Source organism: Meleagris gallopavo, chromosome 21 (genome assembly GCF_000146605.3).
Source record: "Meleagris gallopavo isolate NT-WF06-2002-E0010 breed Aviagen turkey brand Nicholas breeding stock chromosome 21, Turkey_5.1, whole genome shotgun sequence".
Classification (NCBI taxonomy): Eukaryota; Metazoa; Chordata; class Aves; order Galliformes; family Phasianidae; genus Meleagris; species Meleagris gallopavo.
In genome coordinates, this window is record NC_015031.2 from 9,606,562 (window position 1) to 9,622,744 (window position 16,183).

Below are 16,183 nucleotides of genomic sequence, written 5' to 3' on the forward strand. Positions count from 1 at the left end.
GGCCGGGAGCGCGAACGGCGGCCGCTCCTACTGGAGGAGAGGGCGGGGGGAACATAGAGAGGAGGGAGAGGGGGTTAGGGCGCCGCCCTATGCAGTGGTGGCTGTAGCGCCCCCTGCTGGCCGTGCCGTGTGGAGCCCATCAGTGCGGGCGGCGGCGCAGCGTGGTGTGCCCAGTGCTCCCAGTGTGCCCACTGTGCCCAGTACACCTCAGTGCTCTCATTGCCCTCAGTGCTCCCAGCGTGTCCAGTGCTTCTGGTCCTTCCAGCGTTCCCAGTGCCCCCAGTGTGCATAGTGCCCCCAGTGTGCATAGTGCCCCCAGTGTACACGCTGCTCCCAGTGTCTCCTGCAGCCCACCCCCGTGCTCCCTCTGTGCTCCATGTTCTCTGCAACTCATCCCGCTGTCCCACAGTGCTCCCCAGCCCATCTCAGTGCCCCCCACACCTCTCAGTGCAATCCCCCCCAGTGCCCCTTTAGTGCCCCACACCCCTCACAGCACCACTAACTGTCCCACTCCAAACCCCCCCACACCCCAAAGTTGATCACCCCCACACACAAGGGAAGGAGCCACCGTCTCTGTGCCATCTCTGATTTTATTGAACCCACAACACCAACCCACACCAACTCACACCAATCCATGCCACGCTGCGTGCCTGGCTGTCAGCAGAACCATTACCATTACTAAACTCAGTAATGGTAACGGTTTCCCTGCCAGCCATGTGTCCTTGGCTGCATCCACTCCTCAGGGTGCCCCACAACCCCCCTGTGCCCCACAGTGCAGTCCCACGGAGCAGATCTCAGGGCCAGGTGCAGCCCAGGGGAGTACATCATCTATACTGTAGTGTCTCATAGTGAACTTACAGTATATGATGATATCCAGCCCAGGGCGGCAGGCAGCGTTATGAGAAGCACCTAAACAAAAGGAGAGCATCGTTAGTGTCACCCCGTCCCCAAAGTGCCACCACCACCCCGCTGCGTCCCCATAGGCAGCACCCACCTCTCGGGGTGACCCCGCTGCTTTGTGGGGTGCTGCTGCTGCACCCACTTTATAAATCCTGCACAGCCTCATCTGCATATCTCAAATCTGCACAGCACAGCTGGTGTGGCCCTGTAACCCCTTCATGCCCGGGGGGGCAAGGGGGGAAAGGGGAGGCAGCCTCCAGAAGCTCTGTGCCATCCCACAAAGCTCTGCCTGTGGGGGACACGAGGACAGGGGGGTCCCAGGGGCCATCCCCTTGCAGGATCATCCCCAGTCCTTCCTCCCAGACTAAGAGCTGCCCATGGCAAACTCATGCCCAATGTGTCCCTGTGTCACATATGCTACCCCAAAAGATGGATCCATGTGTCCCCAACAGGGTTGTGTCACCTCATTGTGCATGACTGTGGCCATTCGTGGCCTCTGGCCATGTGTGTCCCCAAACAGCCGCAGCGCCTGGCTGTGTGTGCCGGTGTGTGGCTCTGCCCATACGTGTCCCCAGCCCTGTGTGTCCCCCCAAGGGTCACATCCTGCAGCCAGAGCCGTGCCATTGTGCTATTTGTGCCGGCAGGGCAGGGACATGGTGGCATTCCTGGAAGCCACCTGCAGGGACATGATAAGTCCCCTTCAGGGCTGCGTGCTTGGAGACCCAGATAAGCAGCACTGGGTGGCTACTGCGGACCCTGCAATGGGGGTGCAAGGTGTTCCCAGCCCTGCTGTCCCCTCTGGGTGACAGGGGCAGCGTGGTCAGACCCTGGCAGGAGGTGGAACAGCTGCCAGCAGCAGTGTGTCCCCAGCAACATGAGGACACCAGGACCTGGGATGACAGGGGGCTGTTCCCTGCTCCCTTTGGACCTTGTTGTGATGTGAGTGCCCCCAGCAGCACAAGCAGCCAGCACCCAGAGCAGGGACTTTGCTGAAGTGTCTCCCAGTGTCCCCATCCCTGCTGCTCGCTCAGCTGTTCTCCACATCCATGCACTGCCAAGTGTGTGGCACTGCAGAGCAGCTACGGGGGCTTTGGTACTGCAGCCCCCCTCTGCCAATGCTGCAGGGCTGTGTCTGGCTGTAGATAAGGAGCCACCAACCCATCCCCACCCACCTATCTGCAGAGCCACCCTGCGTGGGGCGTGCAGGACGGGGGGCCCTTCTGTCCTGCCCAGCATTTGGTGGGACACAGAGGGGCTTGGGGGCACGAGGGGGCTGTGTCTACAGAGCCCCCCGGTTGCTGGATGTCCTCACTCACATGGGGAGGACGTGTACCAGCAGAGGAACCAGAACAGGGCTGGGGATAGAGGTGTCCCAGGACATGGAGTCACAGCATTGCTTGTGCTGGAAAGGATTCTGGGCTGCCCTGTCCGACCCCCTCCATGGGCACTGCCAGGATGCGCCCAACCTGGCCTTGTGCACCTCCAGGGATGGAGCATGGGCACCTCTGGGCACCCTGCACCAGATCCTCAGCCTCCTACTGGGAAGTGCCATCCTCACAACCCTCCCTTCTCCTGCTGCTGAAGACCCCGCTGAAAGCCATTCTCCAGCTCTCACATCTCTCACACCCGTAGGTGCAGAGCCGGTGTGCAGTGCCACCAACCCGGGGACAGAAGTAGCCTTCAGTCCCTGCCAGCATCACTGCCTCCACAGCAATGGGGTCCCTGAGTGACACAGGGAGCTGCTGTCACCCAGCAAAGTGGAACAGGGCTTGAACCCCACGTAGTGTGGGGCAGGAAGCAGCCCTGAGGACAGGGCGATGGGACCATGGGGACACGGTATGGGGGGACACCTGAGTGCAGCCAAGGTGGGCTGCCAGGAGGGCAAACGCTGGGGGTGTGGAGTGGGGACAGAAGGCACAAGATGAGAGCCAGGGCACGAGGTGACAGGCTTTATTATCGCACAGCAGTGACACGGTGCAGGCATGCACACACACACAGATAGGGAGCCTTGCCCGGCACACCCATCAGCAAGCACCAGATCGGGGTTGGCAGCCACAAGCTGGGGGCTGATAAGGCCTGGCCCCTCCCGTACAGCAATGAGGTGACACTGCAGCACCAGTGGCACTGCCAGAGCAAAGTGGGCCTGGGTCTCTGCACCCAGCAGCCACCCCTCTGCAAACAGGGTGACACTGAGCTGTGGCACTGGATGCACAAAGTTGGGACCCCTCCCATCCCACCAGCTGGGATTCAATGCACACGTTTTTAGGCACAGCCACACCAAACACAGGCAGCAGGACAGACAGAGAGGGTGAAGGTCAGTGCACTGGTGGCACTGCGGGGGACACAGAGGGGACAACCTTTCCACAGCATCTCTGGGGACAGCAAAGCCATGGGCTGCCAGATGGGTGGGGGTTTGCAGGAGTGCTGCAGGTCGGCTGCAGGAGGAACGTGTTCCCATCACAGTGCCCTGTGCCATCCCATGCCATTCAGGCTCTTGCTCTGCTAGCAGAGGTGAGAGGCATGGTGGCACTCAGGAACAGCAGCCTGGGTGGCTTGCCTTCCTCTGGTATGATCGAACAGCTTTGGCACAATGCTGCTTTTTGGAATTTCTGCAGCACAGCTGCCTTGCAGCGCTCCTTGAGGTCAGGGAACCTAAGGGTGGGGAGCAGCACGGCACCAAGGCTCAGGGCTCAGCAAGAGGCCAGCAGGAAATTCCCTGAGGGAAGGCAAGATGGGAGCAGGCACTGAGCCCTGGCAGTGCCCCAGCATCACCAGACCAGGGTGGGATTGCCACCTTGGGAAGCCGTGCCCAGGCTGCAGGCAAGACAAACAGACGTGGAAAGCCAACCACAAACCCAGCTTGTGGGCAGCAGCAGGGTCTGGGCAGCGCCCCATAGGGTCGCAGTGGGAGGGCAGGGAGCCCAGAGCAGGTCCTGGTGCCTGCACACATCTTGCTGAGCCCTTGCTGCGAGCTCCTGAGGACAGAGAACAGCAACACCAGACAAGCTGCCAGTCCTAACCGTGGATCAGAGCCAAACACCGGCTGGATACAATATACAATTAGTTAGAAAATAAATCTCCTCCCACCCTTTGTAACAAAAAGAGCGGCTGATTGAACATGCATCTTTCTGGCCCTACAAAATAAGGCACCAGAGCTTAAAAACGAAACTCCAATTGTCTCTGATATAAAAGGAATTCCCAAGTGTTGAAGGCAGTTGATGTCGGAGTGCATAACAGGGAGTGATCTTCACACGCTTTGGGTCTCATGCCTGGGCCCCAGTGGCTTTCTGGATCAGGGGAATCTGTAGCAGGGAAAGAGAGAACTGTTAGGGCCGCAGGAGGATGCAGGGAGCTCCAGAAGGGCAGGGCTGTGGAAAGAGGCTGCCTAAAATCTGAACAATTCAGGGCGATTCCCCACACCCAAGAGCCATTGGCTGCTGCTGGTGCCCAGCTCACCTTTGTGAGGTCCACACCGGTGATGGCACGCACAGAGGCGGGGATCTCGGCCAGCAGGCGGTTCACCTCAGATGTCACATTGCTGCTCTCCCCGCTGAGAACAACGATCTCATCCACTCTGGAGAGCGGAGCAGCCACTTTGGCAGCAATCTGAGAAGGCAGGGAAGGAGCGTGTGATGAGCACGCAGCCACGGAGCTGCTGGTCAGACCCACAGGGTGAGGACCTGCACACCACGTGGGGCCTCTCTGTGCTTCCAGGAGAGCCGGCCCAGTCTGGGAACTCCCCACCTCCAGCCCAGAGCAGGGAAAAGCTGCTCCCTCCTCACCTCAGGCAGTGCATCCAGCACCAGAGCCAGCTGGGCAGCTTCCCCGTAGCTCTGGAGCGCTTCTGCCTTCAGCTTCATCCTCTCAGCCTCCGCCATCCCGATGGCCTCAATCACAAAGGCCTCAGCTTCTCCGATCTTGCGGATCTTCTCCGCCTCCGCCTGAGCCAGGAGGACTTGCCTTACCCTGAAAAGGCAAAGCGAGCCCTGTAGCAGCCAACACCTCCACCATCAGCCTGCGAGCTGGGTCAGAGCACAGCGCTCCCACCCCAGCCCAGCGCACAGCCAGGCACGGGACAGGTCCCTGTGTCCCCACTGAGCAGCTCAGGCTCACTCACTTCTCCCCCTCGGCGATCTGCTGGATGCGGTAAGCTTCGGCCTCAGCCGGCCGCTTCACAGTGGCTATCAGCTCTTTCTCCTTCCGGATGATCTCCTTCTCTTCGACGTCGATCTGCTTCTTGCGTTGCACCACCTCGATTTCTATCTCCTCCTGGCGGATCTTCTGCTGCTCCCGGGCACTCTGCAGCTCGTAGGCCAGCTGGGCCTCAGCTGTCTGCATGGGGGAGAGAGGAGAACGGGGGGCTTGGCCACCACCTCCTGGGTGCAGACATAAGGACCCTTGGCAGGCTCTGAAAGCAGACGTGGGTCAAATCTCCACCCAGGGGTGACATCCCAGTCCTCAGTGCTGCACCTGCAGTCCCTCTCTGTGTGCTCTTCTCACAAACAAAAACAGCTCTGGGTTCAACTCAGGCAACTCTCCCCAACACTCCATCTCTCCCTAGTCTCACTTAAGTGATGGCAACAGAGTAGGAGAGGAATGCGGTGCAAGGAGCGTGCACTGTGACACACAAACCTGGGTTCTCCAGTCCCAGCTCTCAAAACATGCAGAGGGAGGAAGCTGGAAAGCCTCAGAGCAACCAACACCACTGCAAACCAGGGGACACTAGCAGGCTGTCAGATACCTCTCACCTTAATGTTGACCTCCTCAGTGAAGGCAGCTTTCTGCAGTTCAAAGGCACGCCTGGAATCTGCTATTTTAGTATCTGCCATGAACTTGACATCCAGCATTTCCTTCTTGCACTCTGCCTCCTGCAGAGAGAAAATGGAGAGCAGAGCTCAAGGGTGTGCAGCTGGAGCAAAACACTGCTCTGGGAAGCTCAGCACAGCCCTGCACTCACCCGAATGCCAGCATCCCGCTCAGCTTCTGCCACACCAATGTCTGCATCCCTTCGGACAGCCGCAGTCTGAGTCTTTCCCAGGGAGCTCAGGTAATCCACTTTATCATAGACATCCTGGAGAAGGGAAGATAAGTCACAGCCGCTTCCAATGAGCGACTCCATCTTGTTGCCTTCCCGCAGGAGCTCAGAGCAATCATTTGTCAGGCCAGGGTCAGGAAGAGCCACGTCAGGCTGCTGCCAAGCAGAACCAGGCGCGACAGGGAGAGGCATCCTCCCTCCAGCCCTGGGGGCTCGGCCAGCAGCTAGCTCTCCTGTTTGCACAGTGCTGCCTGGATGCAGGGCACGTTACAGCGGCTGTCATGGAAACCCCTGGAGGGCTGGGGCAGGCTGTCAGCCACTGCTTTTCCATCAGCCTCAGTGGGAGAGCCGGGGTCAGGCTCTGTCACTGCTTCACAGCACGGCTGGCTGTCCCACAGTGCCATGCACCACGTCTGGGCGTACCTTGATGGTAAAGCTCAGGATCTCGATACCCATGCGACCCACGTCTGGAGCTGCCACCTCTCGCACCAGCTTGGCAAACTGGTCCCTGTCCTGGTAGATCTGCTCCACCGTCAGAGTGCCTGCAGAGGGAAGGCAGGCAAAGCACTTTATTTGGAACAAGTAGCATGGAACAGCATGGGTCTAAGCTCAGCAACATCCTAGTTGTCCCAAATCACACAAACAGCGAGGTCAGCTCTGGGCACAAGGGCACAGCTCACTGCCCAGCCCACGTTCTGCACATCAGCATCTCAGAAGCGCAGCCACACACAGGGCTACCTGCAACCCGTGGGGACTCAGACATCTCTTACTGCAGGCACCGAAAACTCATTTATCACAACACCCAGCAGCACAGCACGAGCTGCTGGAGGGGAGGAACAATCTAAGCTGCCACATCTGCAGTCAGCAGAGGAAGCACCCATCGTGGCCTGCCATGGTGGCAGCAGTACTGCTGGGGTCAGCCAGCACAGGGGGAAAAAAGCTGCTCAAGATGCCTGCAAGACTGTGAGCCCATCCGCACCTAGGATGGAGCGCAGATGCCCCTCCAGTGTCTGAAGGACCACGTTCTTCACATCCTGCACGTTCTTCCCCAAGAACTGCTCACAGGCCACAGCCAGGAGCTCCTTCTCGGTCATTATCTTCACCTGGAGACAGGAGACAAAACCAAAGGGGCTGATTGTGCCTGTCTAAGGTGGGAGAGACACCCAAGAGCAGCAGCAGCAGCAGCAGCACCACCACCAGGCTGCCAGATCCCCATGCTACTGAGGGGAACGGGGGTTCCACACGGTGTTCCCTGCAAGGAGGGATGACACGAGATGGCCACAGCACACCGTGTTTAGCCTGGGGGCTCCGTGTGCCCCCACGTGCCAGCACCAGGCCAGCCTGCTCCTCACCATCTGGTGCCAATTCCCAGAGCTGGCTTAAAACCCCCACTGGGTACGTCAGGTAGTGGAGATGCAGCACACAGCCCCAGTTCCTGAGTGCAGTCCCAAAGCGGCAGCTCCTGGTGGTCCAGGACAGAAGGATGTCTGTGTGTGTGGCAGCAGCAGGAGGGGGAGCGGGGCCATATCAGCATGCAGCCAGCACGGCTGGGTGTTGAGAAAGTCTCACAGCACCCTCTGATGGAGACAGCGGGGCTGGGTGGTGCAGGTGGGGGGGGCAGCCCTCCATGTCCCGTCCACCAGCCCTGGCTGCTGCCACCTGAAAGCCCAGCATCATCCTGGCTCAAAGACCTCCAAATGAGACCCTCCGGGAGCTCCACTGTGTGCTCTTGGTGGGTTCACGACCTACAGACCTCATCCTGCCACCTGCCAGACCCGTATTCAGGGTTTAAGTGCCAGTAAAAGCAACACAACTATTTCTAGGTCTGTGGGGCGACAAGTTCAACACCACACCGCTACCCCTGATCACACAAAGAAATGCCAAAAACCTCAGCTGAGTGTGACAGATCAACAACAAGCAAAAAACAACAGTGGGAATAGTAAATGACCTGGACAAGGTGGATTTGGAGCTGCATTTTTAAAGCAAGGCACCCGGTGGTACAGCTTTCTGCCTGCATGCAGTGCCCAGCCTAATCCTGCTGTGTGTGTAGTGGGAGAGATGTCCCAAAATGAAGCTAAAAAGAGCTTCTCACAAAACCCTCCCATGAAGGAGTGTTGCCAAACAGAAGATGGAGAAGCTGACAGCTTTATTAGAAGTGTGTGAGGGAGGCAGAGGTGCATGCATTTCTCCAACCATGCAAAGACAGAGCTGAAGCCACGGGTGTGCCCAGCCCTTCTGCTGCGTGCAGTGATGCAGACACTGCTCCTGGCTGAGCACAGCCCACTTACAGCACCTTGTCTGCCAAGGGCCAAGCAAAGAGCCCCTGCAAGAGCACTGGGTGGAATTTCTCCAATGCACAGCTGTTAAAGAGCTGCAGCGCTCATCCTGGGAGGCTCCTGGTGCACGTGAGGTTTTGGCTGTGTCTGAAGAAGGCTTGAGGCAACCAAAACTCAATTCAAGCCAGAAATTTCACACACAGATTCTACTGCCCTGAGAGATCAAGTTCTTTCTTCAAGCTTTAACTCACCATGAAGAGCAACAAGACCCACACACTAATAATCCAAAGCAACCCAACACTCGGCACCATCTCAGAAGTGAATGGCTCAGCCCTGCAGTGTCACGCAGCTCCAAGGGCACCACGGTACATCACAGACACATGAAGTCACCCACACAACTCATCTGCCACAGGGCCAAATGTGACACTGGAAGAAGAGGAATGATTTTGGGCAGAGGAGAGGTCACGACCCCTGTTAGAACATGGACATGCTGTACCGTGCTCAAACCAAAGAAGACAGTTTGGTTTTGTACCAGAATTTGTCTCAGAGCAGTTGGCTTCTGTTCCAGGACAACAGCAACCTTGTAAGGGGGGAAAGCCAGTTAGAGACATGCATTCCTGAAATGATGGTTTGGAGTTACTGTACCTGTGCCACACCTGTGACAGTTAAAGCTACCCCCTCCGCCGTCTCTACGTCCTCACACCTGGGCTGTAACGTCATTATCTCTAGGGAAATCCTGCCAAAAACGTAAAATATTTGCACGTTTCCAGGTAACACACACTCTGCCTTCCCCTGCACCTCCTGCCCTGGCTACCAGCTGCACTCCTACGGGTAATGCGAGACAGGCACAGAACTGTATGTGACTGCAGACAGACAGGACACCTTGGACAAAAAGAAGGAGATTTCCAAACACCACTTATAGGAATGTATCAGCAGGGCTGGTGAGGCGGCCAGGAGCTTTGGGTCCCCAGCTCTGGCTGCTGTCACTGGTTTAAAAGCACAGCACGGAGCCCAGATGCACCCACCCTGCGTCACCCCCGTGATGCTGGTGCTGCAAGAAGCAGCCATGCCTCTTCCCTCATTGGGTTAACATTAACACAGCCCTCCTCCCTCACTCTCCCTACTTTTCCTATTTGCCTTTGGGTCGTGTGTCTCCAGCTCCTTTGAGGTCAGACAGCCAAAAGCATATCTTGCTTTTGGCAAGGGATGAAGGTGCTGTGGACAGATCTGCAGGTCACAAGATGGTGACACACGAGCTGTGCTCCAGGCAGCACAGCCCATAGATAGGAGCAGCTGCACCGAGCTGGGAACATGCTGGGACACAGAGCAACGGGGCAGCCTGCTCGTGTTGGTCAGCATTAGCTCAAGCATCCAAAGCATGAGTGGGTGGCACGGGGCTGCAACGTGCACGCCGTGGGCATGTTTGGGATTGGTGGGGTGCTCAAACAAATCCCTGCGAGCCCAAGTCTGCCCTGGCTGCTGTCCTAATTGAACTGGCATGCAAGCTGGGAGCTGATAAAACACAAGGTCCCGCTGCCCAGGATGCACACAGGCATTTTGTGCCATATGCAGCTTTAATCAGCTGGTACAGGACTTCTGAAGGCCTAATCCATACCTTTAATTTAAATTAAATGCTGTGCTGCTTCCTAGCTGGCAAGTCCCAGGGAAGTTCGGTAATTGCTGTGACGGTGGTCTGTAAGTGCTCACAGCACAGAGCAAACGCCACTCCTCAGCGCTGCAACTCACCCAAGGTCTCCGTGCTGTGCTTTTAAATGAGACAACATCCAAAACGGGCACTGCCTCTGTGTGGAGGAGGAAGGGCTTAGTGGAAATTCGTATTCAAAACCAGAGAGCTGCCATCTCCCCACGTGGGTGCAGACTTCCTTCTGAAATGACCCAAAGCTCAGCTCCCCACCTTCCCCAAAGGCTGTGTAAAACCCAGCCTTGTCTGTCTGCAGCCAGATGCACTTCTGCACGCAATGCAAATGGTGCTGCCAAGGGAAGGGTTACAGTTGAAGCAAACGACTGCAGCATTATCAGGAGCCAGCATAGCAACGCTGAATTTGGAATTTGCCAAGTATGCATCTGTCTGCATTACCTACACACTGCAGGGTGCACCCCAGAGCAAATGCCAGAGGAGGGGTAGGAGAGGAAGGTGCTGAGATGTTCGCTGTCCCATTAGAAAACCATTAGCTTTTATGTTGTCCTGCTGCTGCTGCTGCTGTTGCTGCTGCTCAAAACAGAGGCAGAAATAGTTAGATGTGATGTTAGGAAGCTGGTGGATTATTACCTGTGCAACCCCTGTTACGTACAGTGGGACCCCCTCCGACGTCTCAATATTCTCACAGCGACAGAGGATGGTCATAACCTCCAAAGACAGTCTGAGCAGCAAGGAATAAGGGTAGGACAGCAAATACACAAAGCGGTTACCAGAGAGTAAGACACTTGTTGCAAAGGACAGATGGGGCTTTCAGGTTTCAGCTTTTTCCCTGTTCGGTCTGCATTTCTCCCACTGCTGCTCCCTGGACTCTGTAATGCTGGGCATGGCTTCCCCCATGCTGCTTGGAGCTCTCAGCATCTGGTGCTGCTTTTTAGTGAGGTTAAAGAGGCCGGGCTCTCACCCTGACCCCCATCAGGTGCTGCCACCTGTAACCCACCTGCACTGCCGTCCTGAAGTCAGCTGGAATTTTCTGCTGCAGCACTTTTAACACAGAAAATAATTTTTTGTAATAGCTTAGCTGTCTCTGCCAACATTAAAGATGGGCCAGAAAAATAAAAGCACCAGGGATCTGGCTACACATCCCTGCTAAGGCACTGAGGAGAGACTATGCTTCCAAGTGCTGTCCTGAGAGGCTGAATGACACCATTTGGTTCCCTGGGAGGCACTGCCTCTCTGGCTGCTTTTATTTCTGACCTCAACACAAAGATGAGATTTTTTCCTGTTGTTTTTTTTCCCCTCAGCCCTCAAGGTTGCAGCAGGATAAGAGCCCATTGCCCTGCCAGCTCCAAGCACTCCTTTTGTCCCCAGGTTGGCGCTACCTGGCGAGGTGCAGCTGACAGCAACACAATTACTGCTGTCTCATCCATAGTTCCAAAAAAGATGTCCTAATTTCAAAGGAAGAAATCTGCCTCTCTCGTGTGCATGCAGCAGGTTCCAACTGGCACAACTTATGGTATTTGGGAAAGACTCCAGTCTCAAAAGGAGAATTTAGCCCCATGGTGTGACCTGAGGGTATAGATTTTAAAGTACAGTATTTGCTTGGGTGCTGGCAACTCTGTCCAAGCCCCATTTGCCAGACAGTGCACAGACCTCCAGCACATGACAGCTTGCTCCCAGCAGGCAGCTCTCTAACCTTTGCTCACCCAAGTTAATAGCAGCACTGCCAGAGAGCCTGGGCCAAAGCAGAGGGTGTTAGCTGAGACTCTTCATGCAAGGTCCCAGGAAAGGAGCTAAGAGCTGTGAGCCCATTGCCAGCAGCAAGTTGGCTGAGCCAGGTGAGCAGCACTGATGGCTGTGCAGCATCTGCAGGGGGAGGGCAGCAGCATGCTGGCTGTCTGCTGGTGGCGACACGTGGACATGGAGGAGGGAAGGTTAGCTGCAACCTCTGGCCTTCATGTAGTGCAAAAAACCCAAAAGTCACGTTTTTATCCCTTCCCTGTTATTTTTTACATAGGCAGAAACCTGTGTCTGGGTGTGAGGGAGGTGTTAGGACAGAGGCACACTTAGCAACATCCCCACAGGTCCTAAAGAAGAACCACAGCAGCAGTACCACAGCATGTTAGTTCAGAGACTAGCAAAGTCGTGACTGAGGAAAGGGAAGGAAAGGAAATCCTGTGCTTTTAAACAAGAACACAGCCTGCTCTCGTGGTGACAGCAGTGAGCACGTCTTTAGAAAAACAGAGCTGGGCAGCAGGCAGGAGCTGCAGCCAAAGGCAGAGCGCAGGGCTGATGCTCATCCACGGTTTCCCACGTGCTGGCCAGCCCTGCATTCCTACAGACACTGACAGCCCTGCAGGGACGGCTCTGCCTGGCACGTCCTCCAGACCCACAAGCAATGTGGGGGTTACCTCTGGGTCTCCTTACCTCTGGGTGTCTGTAATGCACCACCAGGCCCAGGCCCAGCCGCCATACACATACTGCTTCACGTCGGAGCCACAGCAGCCACCTGCAGCACAGTGGGAAGAACACAGATGGAAGAGCTGTTACAACCAGGGAAAACCCTGCACCCAAACAGAGTGAGTTGCAAGCAGAGCAATCTCACAGCACCGCAACGCCTGGTAACATTTGTACGAGGACCTCATTACCCAAGGACAGGAAGGGAGGTGCTCCTGGCAGCACGGAAAGTTGTTCATTTCACAGCATCCACGTGGTCATTACGCCTCCAACGAACCTCTGGCAATTGTTTAATAATCGTTTTCTGAGAAAAACGTGCCCTAATAGCACTGCTGTTACAAGTTGGGAAGGTGTTTCTGCTCACAGATTCCTTTTTTCTTCTGCAGGCAATGCCTCGCTCAGCATCGAACCAAACACTTGCTTCCCAGAGCCTCCCAACACTGCTATGCAGCTCCATTTGCTAAACTATGCTGTACGTCCTGAAGTGTTCAAAGCATAAGAAAAACAGGGAAGCTAAAGCCATTAAACAGAGGTGGGATGCCAGCTGGTTGCTTTCCTGCAAGCTGGACACTGGACTGCAGCAGAGCTTTGTCCTGGTAATGCATGATGGTTAATTTTCCATTGCACTTCTTGCAGCCTCTGCCAAGTCTCAGAGATCAAGCGAAAAAGGAACCCACAAAGTGAAATCCTTGCAAGGCTGAAGAATAACCCCTCTTGCACAATGGGATTTGGCAGAGGAGGTGCATTTTTCAACTATAATACACCCACTGTTCCCCAGGGCTGGGTCTCACAGCCACTTGGCTGTCCCTTTCACAAACATCCCCACACTTTCCGGGTGCAGCACGCCACAGTCAGGCCTGCTACAAATGGGGGATTTGTGGCCAGGCAGCTGCCAGCCACTCTGGCCTCTTCAGATGAAGGGGTCCCGTGTTCAAGCATGGCTTCCCAGAGCAGAGAGAAAACACGTTGCCTGGTTTGGATGACATGAGATGAAAGATTTGAGGATCTGTAGATAAGCAGAGCTCTTCGGCAGATGCAGGGAAGTGTTGCTGGGAAACAAGCAGAGTGATTGCTGGGAGCACTGCTGAACACAGAGGGGAGAAGGCAAAGGCATACGCAAAGAAACTCACGTAATAAAGCAGGGTCTAGACTAAAATCAGCGTCTGGTTCTTAGGTGCCACTGTGAATATCAATCAGGCTTTGTCCTCGTGCCTCATCCAAGGTTAATAAAATGAATTTATCAGATGCAGGATTCTGAGATGGGTCTGTGTAATCCTCTGATGGTCACAACAACAGGGAAGTGCAGGTCGTGCTGGTGAGCTCCTTCTGGAGGTCATCCAAATCAAAACCAACCATTTCAAACTCTGAGTATGGCTGTTACAGAGAGTTCACAAACCACACCTTCAGCTGAACCCACCTTGTAAACAGAAACCCAGAGGAGAATGAAAGCAAACACAAGAAAGCTGCTGAGATGTTACCGCAAAATTCCTCCCAGAAACAAAAGGACTCTGCCCACCTCTTCTCCTGCCATCCTCTCTGAAGGGACCTGGAGATTGCAGTCTCCCTTTCCTACAGGAGGTGGCCTGGAGCTTCTCCTGTTCTGTTCTCATGAGGTTGGTTGCTCTCCCCTAAACAGCACTCTCTGCATTTCTCTTCACTGAACTGCATCACACTTCTTTCAGACCATTTGGCCTAGCTGTTGAGTTCGCTTTGATCCTAATCCTGCTCTCAAAGCTCTCGAATCCATTCCCAGCTCAATGTCATCTGCAAATTCAATAAGCACATTCTGGATTCCACCACCCAAGCCAAAACAAGGCACTTACTTGATAAATCCCTTCAGCTGAACAGTGAACCACTGTCAGGTTCCCTGGCACTGGTTTTCCAGCCTGGCTCATATCAACTTTACAGCACCTGAGGACAGCTGGGCTCTCGCAGAGCAGGACGGGTTCACAGGCCTCCAGAAGACTGTATTTCTGGCTTTCAAAACGTGTACAAGTGACCGCTCTGTTCTTGTGGTACACTGGCTCACAGAAGTTCCTCTTGCAGGAATAAGAGGGATGCAGCAAGAGGATGTGAGTGCTCAGATCAGGTTGGGAAGGGTTAACCAGACCCAACTGCTGGAGCCTGACAGGAAATGTTGACACAAAACTAGAATCAGCTGCCAGCTCTTCTCTTGCTCTGAGAGAGATCAAAGAGCTCCAGTGGGGCTGCACTGGGGAGCTGAGCTGGGCCCTATTGCTTCTCCTTTCACACCCTGATCTCCAGCTGAAGCAGCACCCTGCTGCTCCACCAGCACTGTGCTCTGCACAACCTGTCCCACACGGCACCTCCAGATGTCCCAGCTGCTGCCGGGCCCTGCACTGTTTGCCCTGTTGGCTCACAGGAGCTGTAAGATGAGCGCAGCCATTAAATATGACATCTCCTTATGATGAGGCTCTGCAGAAATATTAGTGTCGCATTTCAGCATTAGCAGATTGATCCCGAGCCACAACGGCTGCGTTCAGCCAGACTGCAACTGAAAACCATTACGCACTTGGAGAGGATCTGTGCATCTTGTGGGAAGCCTGACGTCAGGGTGAGCAGGTATTGCTTCTCCGAACGCAGGGCTCTGCCCAGGAGCAGTCTGCAAGGAGCCAAAGCCTCCCCAGGGCCTGCACCAAGCCCCAGTGGGAAGCTTGCAGCTCCTCCTGCAACATAAGACTCAAGTTGCAGAGCCCATCATCACCTTGCTCTGCTCTCCAGAGCATTCCTGGCCTCTGCATGGATTTCCTGCATGGATTGCCTGATCCAGGGCAGTTTCTTAGAAGGAAATGAGTGTTGCTCAAGAGGGAAGGACACAGCACAGTGCTGGCCGTGCCCTGGAGGCTGCTTCCCAAATAAGGCTGTGGATCTCTGCATGCACACATGTTCCCAGGGTACGGCTGCTGCTCCTGGTGCTGAGGGCCTGAGATGTCTCACCAGCAAAAAGAAAGAGCTCAGAAAACATCACAGCTGTATGACAGCAAGCCAAGAGCCAGCTGCTGCCACGACCTGCTGTCAGATTTCTCCTCCCTTTCCCAGATCTGACCTAATATCACCCAATTAAGCGCCGGATACCGTCAGCTCTCTCTGTACTGCACACAGAACGCTTCAGTTCCCGGAACCCAGGGCTGCACCCTGCTGCTCTGCCCAGGGGTGCTGAGGAGCCAATGCTCATAGGGAACAGCAGCAGAGCTGTGTCTGGGGGTGGCACTGAGCCCACTCTGTGTCCCAGGGCTGTGCTGAGCACTCGTCCCAGAGCACGGTGCTGCATCCAGGAGCAGCCCTGGCCCACCAGCTGATGTCACAAATTCCTGCTGGGCCGTCCTGCGAGCTGCGTGCTGTGAGATTCAGGAAGGAACAGGTTACAGCAAACCCTACAGCCTGCACGACGCCCTGGTGCAGATGGACAATGGCTCCTTGGCTCTCGAGCGCTGCGCTCTTCTGAAGGGGTCTCTTACGGGGAACCAAGGGAAGCATCGTTGCTCCAGGTGCTGTCTGCACCTCCTGAGAACCAGCAGGCACACAGCGTTCGTTTCCTTGCTCCTGCCACAGCTTCAGCAATTCCCATCATTGTCGCGGGGCTGAGCTGGGAGCACCAGTGCCACACCAGTGCCACGTCCCCCAAACCCACCTGCTGACCCCTCCAGTGCCACAGGCCCCCCCCCACATACCGTGACCCCCCCACACCCAGGTCTGGCGCAGCCCCACCCCCAGAGCTCAGGACCCCCCGGGTCCTCTTTAAGCCGGAGCCCCTCAGCGCTGTGCCCGCCCGTACCTGACACCACCAGCGCCTCGTTGGGCCCCACCGTGTGGCAGTTGCCCATGCTGCCCGCGGAA

General features: G+C 55.8%; 1 protein-coding gene across 6 annotated transcripts; it reads right to left on the bottom strand.

The window, feature by feature from the left end:
- Positions 1–2,833: 2,833 nt before the first annotated feature.
- On the bottom strand, positions 2,834–16,177 carry FLOT2 (flotillin 2). 6 transcript variants are annotated; one of them, XM_019622058.2, is made up of 12 exons: positions 12,517–13,068; positions 12,296–12,377; positions 10,310–10,441; positions 8,857–8,947; positions 6,915–7,038; positions 6,359–6,477; positions 5,858–5,971; positions 5,649–5,768; positions 5,018–5,232; positions 4,683–4,866; positions 4,357–4,506; positions 2,834–4,202 (listed from the first exon to the last, which is right to left on the bottom strand). In XM_019622058.2, exons 4-12 carry the CDS (start codon positions 8,929–8,931, stop codon positions 4,164–4,166), a joined length of 1,140 nt encoding a protein of 379 aa, XP_019477603.1. In that variant the 5' UTR covers positions 8,932–8,947; positions 10,310–10,441; positions 12,296–12,377; positions 12,517–13,068; the 3' UTR covers positions 2,834–4,163. The 6 variants fall into 6 exon arrangements, with proteins under 6 accessions (XP_019477603.1, XP_003205340.1, XP_010720424.1 ...); XM_003205292.3 differs by lacking the exons at positions 10,310–10,441; positions 12,517–13,068 and adding an exon at positions 16,122–16,177; XM_010722122.2 differs by lacking the exons at positions 8,857–8,947; positions 10,310–10,441; positions 12,517–13,068 and adding exons at positions 10,502–10,592; positions 16,122–16,177.
- Between the last annotated feature and the right edge of the window lie 6 nt (positions 16,178–16,183).